Genomic DNA, 13437 nt, shown 5'->3' with positions numbered 1-13437 from the left:
TTATATGGCATATTTTTTCTGGCCTCTGTGCTTCAGTGGCTGCGACAAAAAAAAATTCATATTTTCAGCATTTATATGGCATATTTTTTCTGGCCTCTGTGCTTCAGTGGCTGCGACAAAAAAAAATCATATTTTCAGCATTTATATGGCATATTTTTTCTGGCCTCTGTGCTTCAGTGGCTGCGACAAAAAAAAATTCATATTTTCAGCATTTATATGGCATATTTTTTCTGGCCTCTGTGCTTCAGTGGCTGCGACAAAAAAAATTCATATTTTCAGCATTTATATGGCATATTTTTTCTGGCCTCTGTGCTTCAGTGGCTGCGACAAAAAAAAATTCATATTTTCAGCATTTATATGGCATATTTTTTCTGGCCTCTGTGCTTCAGTGGCTGCGACAAAATTTTTTTATATTTTTAGCATTCATATGGCATATTTTTTCTGGCCTCTGTGCTTCAGTGGCTGCGACAAAAAAAAATTATATTTTTAGCATTCATATGTCATATTTTTTCTGGCCTCTGTGCTTCAGTGGCTGCGACAAATTTTTTTTATATTTTTAGCATTCATATGGCATATTTTTTCTGGCCTCTGTGCTTCGGTGGCTGCGACAAATTTTTTTTATATTTTTAGCATTCATATGGCATATTTTTTCTGGCCTCTGTGCTTCAGTGGCTGCGACAAAAAAAACATAATTTTTCAGGAAAGTACACATGCCTAATTTTTCAGGGTTCTGCAACAGTGGCAAAATCGCATCTTTTATGGTCACCGCAGGTGATCAATAAAGTAGACCAAAACTGGGCCCACACTGCAGAATCAGTGTTTTTTGGTTCACTTCACTGTACATTGAATTACCTCTGCCTGCGCACAGGCACGGTGACTGCTAAACACACCACTACAGAAATATTGTCACCAACAGGACGAACATCCTGGAGGTGACAAGAAACTAGTAATTAAAAACTATTATTTGCTCACTTGACGGTATCATTCATGAAAGCTCTTTGCGTTTTTTTGCGTTGCAGTAAGCGCTGCGTTTTGTCTTTGCGTGTGAACATGCTGTAACCTTTACACGACTTGATTGGCATGTAGACGCCGGACGTTTTAAAGCAGTTTATTACACAAGTTTAGAAATGTAGTGTGATTTCTGCCCTTTACAGCACAAAACGCAGCGCTGTGTCAACAAGTATTTTTCAGATACATTTTTGCCCTTGATCCCCCTCTGGCATGCCACTGTCCAGGTCGTTGCACCCTTTAAACAACTTTAAAATCATTTTTCTGGCCAGAAATGTCTTTTCTAGCTTTTAAAATTCGCCTTCCCATTGAAGTCTATGGGGTTCGCGACGTTCGCGAACCGTTCGCATTTTTTGACGCAAGTTCGCGAATATGTTCGCAAACATTTTTTCCGCCGTTCGCTACATCCCTACTGACGAGTCAAAATTTTCAGTTCCTTTTGGAAATCATGGGCACAACATACTCCAGGCTAAAGAGGAAAAGGACTATTTGATTTGTTATTGGTGTTGATACCAACCAGATTATATATTTTGAGAGAAGGCCTTTCTTTTATCAGCAAGACAATGGTAAACTGCATTCTGCACTTATTACAACAGCATGACTGTGTGGTAGAAGAGTTCAGGTATTAAACTGGTCCATCTGCAGTCGAGACCTGTCACTATTAAAACAATTGGTGCATTATAAAAGGAAAAATATGATAAAGAAGACCATGAACTGTTGAGCAGTTGAAATCCTATATCAGACAAGAATGGGGCAACATTTCACTTTCTAAACTACAGCAATTGGTAACCAGATGGTTACAGAGTGTTGTTAGAAGTAGAGGTAATGCAACACAGTGGGAAACATTACCCTATCCTAACTTTTTAAGTTTTTTTTAAGTATGTTGCTGTTTTCAGATTCAAAATGAGCATACAATTTTCAGGAAAAAAAATTCTCATTTTTAACATTTTAAATTTTGTCTTTGTACTATTTGCAAGTAAATACAGGGTTTGTAGGATTTGCAAATCATCCCATTCTCTTTTTATTTAGATTGTACACAGTATCCCAATATTTTTCTTTTTTTTGGAAACAGGGTTGTATTTGCCTTCCTTTTCTGCCTTCTTCTGGCTTTCAGTTATGGGATTCAATGATCCCGCCCACTCCACACCACAGTTAAAAGACCATATAGACATCAGCACTAAAAAAGGTAACCCCCCCACACACAAGTTATTAAAAGCTATTGATGGTCAGGGCCCCCTATAAGTTTAGAAAAAACTGTGGTGCCAGAGCCCCCCATAAAAGTTTTTTTTTAAAAATTGGTGGTCAGGGCCCCCCTACAAGTTAAAAAAAAATAATTGTTGACCAGGACCCCTTACAAGTTATAAAAAAAAATTGGGGCCCCAGAGTATATTTTTTAAAAAACATTTTTGCCAAGGACCCCCTTACAAGTAAGAAAAAACATGGGGCCCCAAAGCATTTTTTTTTTTAAATAAAAACCTTGGCGCCAGGGCCCCTGTCACGGTCGGCACCGTAAATTCAGAACCAATGCTAAGCACCCTGTTCTCGGCTCTTGCTTCCGCCTTTAACAGCCGCCTTTCACCTCAGGAGGAGCCCTCGGCTAATCGGATTCCGCCAGGTCTTATTAAGAGAGGTGCCAAGCGAAAGGTTCTGAACGAGCAAAGGGGCACGATGGTAATGCAAAGTCTTTTGGGCAGAAGGTCGCGGTACAAGGCGTAGGCAGAAAGCGTAGTCAAATCTGGCTGGGTCGGGGCAGGCAGAGTACAAACAGAGTCAGGCAGGTAAGGGTCAAACCAGGAGATCAATCAGAAGGGATACCGAATAAGCGGAGTCAGTTACCAGGCAAGGGTCAGGATACAGAAGTCAGAATTGTCCAAAAACAGGCAGGGGACACAACAGGAAACAGATCACAGAAGCACCAGGAAACTCACAAGGAACAAATCCTATAACGGGCAGTGAAAAGGAGTACATTGGCCCTTTAAATACCCTAAACTTTCGCACCATTGCGCCAATAAATACAGCAGAGGTGCGCTGCGCGCCCTAGTTACCAGGGCGCATTCAGGCAAAGGAGAACGGCGAGGCGGGCGTCCCCGCCGCACCACTGGATTACCAGGGAAGTAAGTTATTACAGCCCCCTTACAAGTAAAAGAAAAAATTGGGACCCCAAAGAATATTTGTAAAAAAAACCTTGGTGCCAGGCCCCCCCTTACAAGTAAAAATAAAATTGGGGCCCCAGAGAATATTTTTTTTAAAAAAAACATTGGTGTCAGGGGCCTATAGAGCATTAAAATAATACACTGGTGCCCATGGGATTTAAGAAAAAAAAAACCTACATTGGTGTTCAGTAGAATTGAACTCATGGCTTTAGGACTTCAACTTTGCCTCCTTTCGTGACTTCAGGTCTATTCGCCGCTTCGCTTTTCGTGGCTGCAGGACTTTTCGCTGCTTCGGGACTTCTCAGCACTTCCGCATTTCATGTTCGGGACTTCGGAAGGGCGGCACGGCTTCAGCGCTGTCAAGGGGGTCCGGCTATTTCGGAAAATGCAGCACAACCGGGCTCCCCTTCAGCCCCGGGCCCGGTACACTTGTACCTCTTGTGCCCCCTGATGGCAGCCCAGTTATACATAAGTAAAATAAAAAGAAATAGCTCACTCTGCACTGGCTAGACCATTGCATTGGCACTTATTAGCACATTTGCTGATTCAATTATGGGGGTGGGCTGGGCCAATCGGGGATGGAAGTTGGCTGAACCAATCAGGGATGGGGCGCCATGGCCAATCAGTGATGGGAGTGGGCTGGGCCAATTTGGGATGGGGAGGGCTGAGCCAATCAGGGATGGGGAGGGCTGAGCCAATCAGGGATGGGGAGGGCTGAGCCAATCAGGGATGGGGAGGGCTGAGCCAATCAGGGATGGGGAGGGCTGAGCCAATCAGGGATGGGGAGGGCTGAGCCAATCAGGGATGGGGAGGGCTGAGCCAATCAGGGATGGGGAGGGCTGAGCCAATCAGGGATGGGGAGGGCTGAGCCAATCAGGGATGGGGAGGGCTGAGCCAATCAGGGATGGGGAGGGCTGGGCCAAATGCGGAGCGGGCAGGCTGAGCAACTCGATTTGGGGGAAGAAGAAAAAGCCTTCATGCTGTCCTGGTGCGGCACAGTAAATCCAGCAGCCAGTGTGCGCGCACAGTAAATCGGGCTGCGTGCATGGGGGGGGTTAATCCAAGTAAGTGGAGCACGGCCGGGCCACCCTTAAGAGCCGATGGTGGCCCTGCACGGGATACATTTGTTATCTTTGTCCCTGTTGAACAGAATCATTGAATTTCATTAAAGGCAGCTGTTAGAATTGATACTAATTGCTGCTAATATTCCACAGATACAGCTGAGAAATGTATCAACTAATTGTATCCACTAAATGTAGCGAATTGTAACCGGTTTAGATGCGCCTGGATTACTGAGCTGCCAGATTGAGAGACTAGAGACAGGAACATTTAAATTTAAACTTAAATTTGGAAAAAACTGTAAAAATGAAATGATGGAAAGCAATTGAATAAAAGTATTTGTTTATGGTGAACAATCTTAAAACAACTCAATAGAAATTTTTTATTCCTAGAGTAAATAAGATCTAAGCAACCAGATAGCTGCTCAGTTTCCAAACTGGAGAGCTGCTGAAGAAGCTAAATGACTGGAAAACCATATATTGTCTCAGTATTTCAATGTCTACAACATACTAAAATTTTATTTAAAGGTGCACTAATACTTAAATATTTTTTTCCAACTGCTCTATCCCAGCCCTTGCGCCTGTGCTAAAAAAAAAATCATTGTAGCTTGTTGAGGCACCCAAAGTTGCCACTGGTTCAGTGTTTTATGCAAGTGTTTTATTAGGGAATAAAGGGAAGGGAAAGATATTTTAAAACTGGTAATTTTCCAGACTATTCTATCCTCAGCCTGGACCTCTCTAAGGTAAGGATTTGCAGACCATCCAGATTGAAAAAGGCTGTCTTGCAAACTTATCTCTGGAACTGTCCAGGTATGACTTTCAGTCATTTGAAGTCATTTGTCCCTTTAACACGTCAACAGCAAATGTTTATCTTGCAGGACCACCATCAGGGTGGTTATTGCAGCATACATCCCTGTAAAGAGGTACAGAAGCATGATCTGCACATAGTACGGCAACCTTATTTTTGACCATGCCCATTGTATGGCCACACCCCCTAATTATCATGTCCATTTTACAAAGTTTGGCAGTTTATGAATATTTGAACACATTTCTGGGAAATTTAGTGCCATGTTTTATGTGTTATAACAGTTTTGCTAATGAATATGAAATTGCCCTTTAAGCTGCTAGTCTCAGTTCTGCCAATAGATCTGCTTATATTAAAGGAACAGTAACCCCAAAAATTAAAGAGTTTTAAATGAAGGACAATATAATGTACTCTTTCCCTGCACTGGTAAAACTGGTGTGTTTGCTTTCAAAACACAAATATAGTTCATATAATCAAGCTGCTGTGTAGCCATGGAGGCAGCCATTCAAGCACAGGATACACAGTATCCACTGGTGTTACTACAGAGGAAGCAGACCCCATGGTCATGGGACCGTGCATGTGCTGGAGTCCATATGCGCACCTGGCCCTCCAAATACTTTTCTGGAAGGGAGCTGGGCGCGCTGTTGTATGCTATGCCTTTTCTCATTTTTCAGCTTTGAATGGCTGCCTTCATGGCTACACAGCAGCCTGTTCATATACAATATAGTAGAGTTTCTAAAGCAAACAAACCCCTTTTACAAGTGAAGTATAACGCTATGTTATATTTCCATTACTTTAAAACACTTATTTTTTTGGTGTTACTGTTCCTTTAAATAGTTACAAATGTATCTTTGCTTACCTTAAATTGCTACAAATGTATTAAAGTGCAACAGCACGGTGTTCTGGACTCTCTGCCATACAGCCTCTTATTTTAATTAAGTTTATTAAACTTTGTATCTTTTTCTGGCATCAGTGCACCAGATGAAAGAAAAACTTGGGACATTTCAGTAAGGCTGAGAGCTGAGCTATCAAAATCAGGACTTTCCTGCAGAAAAAGGGAGGGATGCTGTAGTTAAGGGCCCCTTGACAGGAAGGGGCCCGAGATGGATAAGTGCGATTTGTGGGGTTGTGTGGGAGTGAATGGGACTTGGAGGTGGGGTTTTAGCATAATTGGGGAGCAGCATGTTAGGGGCATTATTTATGGGTCTTTTTTTCAATTGTTGGAAGATCACATAAATCAGAGGGTCAGTAGCTAATAATTAGGACACCCAGTGTGGGAGAACAACGCTTAGTATGGGGGCCCGATAATTCATAAAAACAATGGCAGCCAAGAGTTTATGGCAGCGCTTAAGTAAAGGGAGATATTTCCCATCTTGCGCTTACATGTTACTAGTATGTATCTCATTTTACTGCCAGAAATGATATTCTACTTGTGTTGCTGCAAAAAAATACCAACAAAATCCCCGGGGCTCGCTCGAGCAATAGTTCCTCCAACTCCGCCGCTCCCCCTCCCATTCCGCGTGTTTAACTCCTCCTTTATTACAGGTCACGTGACGTAATGTGCCGAGCTATTCCATTTCTATCTTGGGTCCTTTTTCTATTTCTGTCACTGCTTCAGCTGCTGCCACTCTTCACCTCAATCACAAACAAACAAACAAACAAAACAGGGTTCGCTGGTCGGAGGAGTGGGTAGGATACATGGCTGCCAGAGCGTCCCTTCCAGCTTCCGGCCCTGTGTGTTGCTCGCACTGAGCGACTGGCACAACTTTACAGCAGGAACCTGTAAGTACCAGGCTGAGTGGCCGCCTTCCTTTGAGCTGTAGTCTTTGTACAGTTTTTCCCGACGAAGCTAAAAGGCGAAACCAAGCACTTGGGTTTTTGTTTACTCACGAATCGCCATTACCTTGCGCCAAGAAATCCCATTGCCATTGTAAGTAAATTAGGAAGCAGAAACATAACTCAAGTGCTTTAACAGAGACAACACTGTTGTGTCATTTACTCTTTGTATTATGGATACAGGCGAGTCCTAATCAACACACACATACTGGTCAAAACAAGTCAACTTCTTTTTAACAAAAATTCCCTTTATTTGGACGAGCCAGCCTGAAAGGATATACAGCAGGAGCTGGACTATGTCACGGTGCTATTCTGGTCTACTATGGGATGTGAGGAAACGCTCTCTTGGATTGGGTGAGCCTGATGTGGTCCGAATCAACTATTTGGGTGAGTGGTTTTGCCAACTGAAACAAAGGTCATAACAAGCTTAAGATAGATTATAATGAAGGGCTGGCACAAACCGGACTGCACTCCCAACATTAGATGTAGTAAAAAATATTTTTATTGTAGCAAAAACATGACAGCAGAAGCCTTACACGTTTCGTGCCTTAGGGGCACTTAGTCATAGGCCCCTAATGCACGAAACACGTAAGGCTTCTGCTGTCAGAAACAATATTTCAAAAGTTTTTCCTGAGTGGCAGAACTCCTTCCTGTGCTTTTCTGGCCCCAAAATTTGCTTTGCTTTGCTTGTTCTTTAGTTTCGTTTTTTGATTAAGTGGCAACATAACAAGTTACAGTATAACCCTCGAAATGGTGTAAAATCCAGGAAAATGTAAAAATCAAGGCAATATATAGGTGGGACTACAAAACAACAATGTAAAATGAGGGGAAACTTAAAGGGGACCTGTCACCCAAAATATTATTAAAAATTCTATTTTATCACATTAGTCAAGCAAAATGAACTTTAATTACACTATATAATTTATTTGAATCTTGTTTCCTTCAGTATGGGAATTCAAAATGATAGCAAGCAGGCAGCAGCTATTTTGTGGACACTTATTATTAAGGCAAGCCTTGCATTATCTCAGAATCTTGTTTGTGCACAAGAATGGGGGACCCAATGTCCATTCCCATGCCCTGGCTACACAATTAAATGGTAAAGAGAATGGGGGAATGTGGGGAGAGCAGTGATATCTAGGAAGTGCTGAGTGGAAAGTGAAAGTAATTGTCTGCCCCGCCTCTATGCCCAGGGCATAGAGGAGGGGCAGACAATATTTGATTGACAGCTAAGATTTTTAAATGAGCTTACAACAGCTATGAATGCTTTAATAAAAAATAGAAATTGGATTTCATGTTTAATTTGAAAAGGACTTTTATTAAACAGATTTTTGTATCTGGGTGACAGGTCCACTTTAAAATCAGGGGATGTAAAAGTGAGGTTCTACTGTAGTTATTTGTTCCTTTTTGTCTAGATTCAGCATTCTTATAGTGTTGTAGCAATAAAAATATTTTTTTATTTTATTTAGGGAGAAGAGAGTTTGTCCAAAGACTTAAATTGGAAGCAACGTTAAATGTACATGATGGCTGCGTAAGTAAAACTAACATAGTATCAGTATTTTCTATAGGATAATTCAATACAAAAATACAATCATTTACTTTTAAATACCAAATAATCCTTTATGTAATGTGTTGACATTTTTAGATTTGTGTCGTGGCAATAGGAGTACTATGAGGATTTGTAAAGGATTGGGGCAGTCCAGAATATTATGAGGGAAAATGCTTATTCAGGAAGTACTATCTACTGTAATGAGGCCTGACCAAAAAATTATTTCATCTGGGGAATAAAAAATGGACTTAAGCAGTTCAGGGTACTGGTGTGTTGAGCGTTTAAGGCAGGGGAGAGGGAGGGAATCCTGACTGCAGAATTCTGAAGAGAAGGTGGTATTTCACTGTTAGGTGAGGGAAGAAATGAAGGTTATGTGAATTTGTGAGGGAGATAGAGGTTTTAGTGACTGCAGAGTCTGGGGTTTGGGAGGCAGAACCATGTCATGGGTATGAGCAGCATAGCACTGCCTCCTTGCTTGTTCTTTCCATCTTTTCTTAATATTTAAGACAGAGTTTTTGTTAATTGGGCTGCTAATAAAATATTTTGGCCAAGCTATGATTTGTGAAAGCAAGAATTTTATGACAGGAATGAAAAGTAACATTTGTAATGGTAATGTTCTGCTTCTTTATTTTAGAGCTCAAACCTGTGTTTAGTATTGGTAGTCTTCAACCAAATTATGACAAATAGAGGCAGTGTGATGTACCAATCTTATACTTGCTTATGTACAAACATTTTCTATTTTACAATTATTTTACTTGAGTACTTGAGTGTTAAAAGGAATTGTTCATTTTAAAAATTAAGGCAAAAGTTTTTTTAAAGCAAAACTCAAGCAACCAGAAAAAATTGTTGAAATTTCATGTAAACATGAAATGTTTTAGAGCTGTCCAGCTGTTTGCTAGCTACAGCTCAGCCTCCGTTTCAGCTCCATAAATGTACTTGTATGTCATCATCATTTAAAAATAATATGGCTCTATATGAATCTTGAATAACTGGCAAACTTTTGAAACATTTTCTAGATGTATATTGATGAAGCTGTTACACTGAAAATGTAATTATGCATTAAATTACATCTTTTCTGTCTGTTATTGCCATTAAGTGATTTTGATTGTGGTTCGTCTGCGCAAATAGATTCAATTTTGTTTGTTGGTATGCGTTAAAAGTAATCAGGCTTTGATGTAGAGAGTGATATAGTGAGACAATTTGCAATTTCTTTTCATTTTTTATTATATGTAGTTTTTGAGTTATTTAGCTTTTTTATTCAGCAGCTCTTCAATTTGAATCTTAAGCAATCTGGTAACTAGGGTCCAAATTACCTTAGCAACCATGCATTGATTTGAATAAGAGACTGGAATATCAATAGTAGAGTGCCTGAATAGAAGGATCAGTAATAAAAAAGTAACAATAATAATACATTTGTAGCCTTACAGAGCATTTGTTTTTTAGAAGAAAGTCGGTGACACCCATTTAAAAGCTGCAAAGAGTCAGAAGAAAAGGCAAATAACTATAAAACTACAAAAAATAAATAATGAAAACCAATTGAAAAGTTGCTTAGAATTGGCCGTTCTATAACATAATAAAAGTTACCTTAAAGGGGTTGTTCACCTTCAAACCAGAAATAACGACTTTTCCAATTACTTTCTAGTTTCTATTTGTGACCGTTTTTCTAATATTGAAGTGTAAAGTGTCATTTTTCACCTTCTAAAGCAGCTCTGTCAGGGGCGGTTGCCGACCCCCAAACTTTTCTAAACTGATACATTTAATGAATACATTTCTTATCTTATTACTGGTAATGTTGCTTATAGCTAGTCAGATCTATGATTGTTTAGCAGGGCCAAATATAAGAAATGTATCAACTAAATGTATCAATTTAGAACAGTTTACTGAGTCGGCGACCCCCACCCCAGAGCTGCTTTAGAAAGGCTTAAGGTGAAAAGTTAAACCTTATACTTCAATATTAGAAAAATGGTCACAAATTGTAATTGGAAAAAGTCTTTATTTCTGGTCAACTATCCGTAAACAACTGAACTCAAAAAATTTTGAAAGGTGAACAACCCCTTAAAAAATAGTAAGTAATACCTAAAATGCTAAATATGTAAGGACTGTGTGCTAATATTTTTTTTAATGTTCTTTATACAGGTAAACTCAATTTCTTGGGGTAGTACAGGGGAATACATTTTATCTGGATCTGATGATACCACTTTGGTTATCACTAACCCCTACGATAAAAAAGTAAGTGTATTTTTAGTGCATTCTATATGTTATACAAACCTTGTTTTGTCTCTATACATGCATTAAAATATAGGCTCGCCACCACTGATTGTGTACATAACCAGTAGGTACTATATCATCCATGCAATACAGCTTCTGAACTGTGTCAGCAATGTGTGCCCCTCGTTTTGCATGGTGGTCCACACTTGCCTTTGTAGTTATGCAAAAGGCATGTGCCAAGTCATAAATATGTGTTTTGTTGAATTAAAGAAAATTAGACCAGTTTGAAGTTTATTTAGATGACAAATAAAAGATATTTGCAGGCCCCAGAGCTGAAAGCAAACATATTAAAAAAAAAAAAAACAGTAATTCTTTTTTAAAGCGAAAAATTAGATATTAAGGATTGTTCAGTGTAAAAATAAAAACTAGGTAAATAGATAGGCTGTGCAATATGAAAAAAGTTTCTAATATATAGTTAGTTAGCCAAAAATCGAATCTATAAAGTCTGGAGTCACTGGATATCTAACATAATAGCCAGAACATTACTTCCTGCTTTACAGCTCTCTTAGTTTCCACCAATTGGTTACCAGGCAGTAACCAAGCAGAGACTTGAGGGGGCCACATGGGTCATAACTGTTGCTTTTGAATCTGACCTGCATGCTAAGGATCAATTGCAAACTCACAGGTCCCACGTGGCCCCCCTTTTTGTCCGATATTCAATGCGTGTATGGTGGGAGATTGGGAAAATTTGGATTGGGAACCTATAAAAAAAAAAAAAAACCCGAAAATTGCCCATTGTTAGTGCTGAATCGTCATATACAGGTAGAATTCTATTGTTTCTACCTGTATATCCGCTCTACACATGTGTACTGAAACAAACGAATCTTTCCTGGAAAGATCTTTACTCCGAGTTAGAAAGCTGCAAAGCAGGGAGTAGTGTTCAGTTATGTTAGACATCCAGTAACTCCAGCCTTTATAGATTACATTTTTGTATAACTAACTATATTAGAAACATTTTTTATTTTGCACAGCCTATTAACCAAGTTTTTTTTTTATTACAATGAACAATTCCTTTAAACCTTTTTTTTTTTTTTTTTAAAAATCTATTGTAACATTGTGTTTGTGTGCTACTTATAATTTTGTCATAAGTATTTGCCTGATGCTTTTACACTACCTATCTAATTCCAGTCTCTATGAGGGGTCATATTTGTGCAGCAGTAGTGCCTTAGCATAAGAATCTGTAGGTTTCATGTACATTAATATTTTGAAGGGTTGTTTTTAAGTGTCTATATCAATGTAAGAAATCCTTTTTACATGTGGCCTGTGTATTGTGCTGTTGTTTTGGGCTTACAAAAGCATAATGCAAAACCTTGGCTAATGGGCCCTTTGTTCTTGGTTTGAATTAGAAAAATTAGTGCTTTAGGAAAGGGAATTCTGAGGATACTAGTATTCCATGCAGATGTATGCATACTCAGAACAATTATATATTTTGCTTTAAAACCGGTTTCTGTTTTACTGCTGCAATATGAGTTTCTTTATAGTTCTTCAGAGCTTTCATTGCTTTCTCAACCACTCTATCCTATGGCCCTGTCCACTCAAGTTATACAGTATACTGCTCAGATCAGTAAGCTTATATGCAGTATATAATGAATAAAAGAAAATTGTAAATTTTGCCCAATGTAGGTTTGCATGCATTAATCAAACTCTTGTACAATGTATTTTCTGTATAAGGAATTCCAGAATTACCAGTTAATGATTATATTTATGTGAAATACATATCTTGTATGGCTAGTTAGTAATGCAGAATATGCAAAGCAGACAAGTTATCTTGCCCCTTCTACCCAAGAATCATATACTCTGGTGAACATTGTTTTTTTTTATTGTTTAATAAGGATTTTTGGTCTAATCTAACACCACTTTTTACACACCTTCATAAGTATGCCTTCTAAGGTAGTTGAAAATAATTAGTCATTTTACCTTTATAGTATTTGAAGCAAGGTACATTAAATAGGTTAAGTTTGTTTTGAGGCTAGATAGCATTGGGTTAACATAGTAAAACATAGTAACATAAAAGAAAAAAGACAAAACGTCTATCAATTTCAACCCTTCAACTATTTTAACCTGCCTAACTGCTAGTTAATCCAGAGGAAGGCAAAAAAACTAATTTGAAGCTTTTTCAATTTGCCACAGAGGGGGAAAAATCCTTCTCCAAAATGGCAACCGGACTAGTCCCTGGATCAACTTGTACTATGAGCTGTCTTCCATAACCCTGTATTCCCTCACTTGCTAAAAAGCTATCCAACTCCTTCTTAGCTATCTAATGTATCAGCCTGTACGACTGATTCAGGGAGAGAATTCCACTTCTTCACAGCTCTCACTGTAAAAAACCCCTTCCGAATATTTAGGTGGAACCTCCTTTCTTCTAATCGGAATGGGTGACCTCATGTCAGCTGGAAAGACCTACTGGTAAATAAAGCATTAGAGAGATTACTATATGATCCCCTTATATATTTATAGATCAATATCATATCACCCCATAAGCGCCTCTTCTCCAGTGTGAACAACCCCAATTTGGTTAGTCTTTCCTCATAGCTAAGATTTTCCATACCTTTTACCAGCTTAGTTGCCCTTCTCTGGACCCTCTCTAATTTGGTAATGTTCTGTTTGAGCACTGCAGACCAAAACTGTACAGCATATTCTAGATGGGGCCTTACCAGTGCTCTATAAAGTGGAAGATTGACCCCCTCCTCCCGTGAATCAATTCCCCTTTTAATACAGCTCAAGACCTTAATTGCCCTTGATGCTTGCTACAAGGTCCTTTTC

The 13437-nt window shown here is 39.2% G+C and overlaps 1 protein-coding gene across 10 annotated transcripts in view; it reads left to right on the top strand.

Annotated features, from left to right (window-relative positions):
- The first annotated feature begins 4102 nt into the window (after positions 1-4102).
- Positions 4103-13437, top strand: part of dcaf6.S (DDB1 and CUL4 associated factor 6 S homeolog) — a 51889-nt gene continuing 42554 nt past the window's right edge. For 2 of the 10 annotated variants that reach the window (XM_041583157.1, XM_041583156.1), the window contains exons 1-4: positions 4105-4225; positions 6570-7247; positions 8327-8388; positions 10543-10635. In XM_041583157.1, coding sequence (XP_041439091.1) covers positions 7157-7247; positions 8327-8388; positions 10543-10635 — 246 coding nt within the window. In that variant the 5' untranslated portion in view covers positions 4105-4225; positions 6570-7156. 10 annotated transcript variants of the gene reach the window in all.

Source organism: Xenopus laevis, chromosome 2S (assembly GCF_017654675.1).
Source record: "Xenopus laevis strain J_2021 chromosome 2S, Xenopus_laevis_v10.1, whole genome shotgun sequence".
NCBI lineage: Eukaryota > Metazoa > Chordata > Amphibia > Anura > Pipidae > Xenopus > Xenopus laevis.
This window is presented reverse-complemented; position numbering and strand designations above follow the sequence as displayed.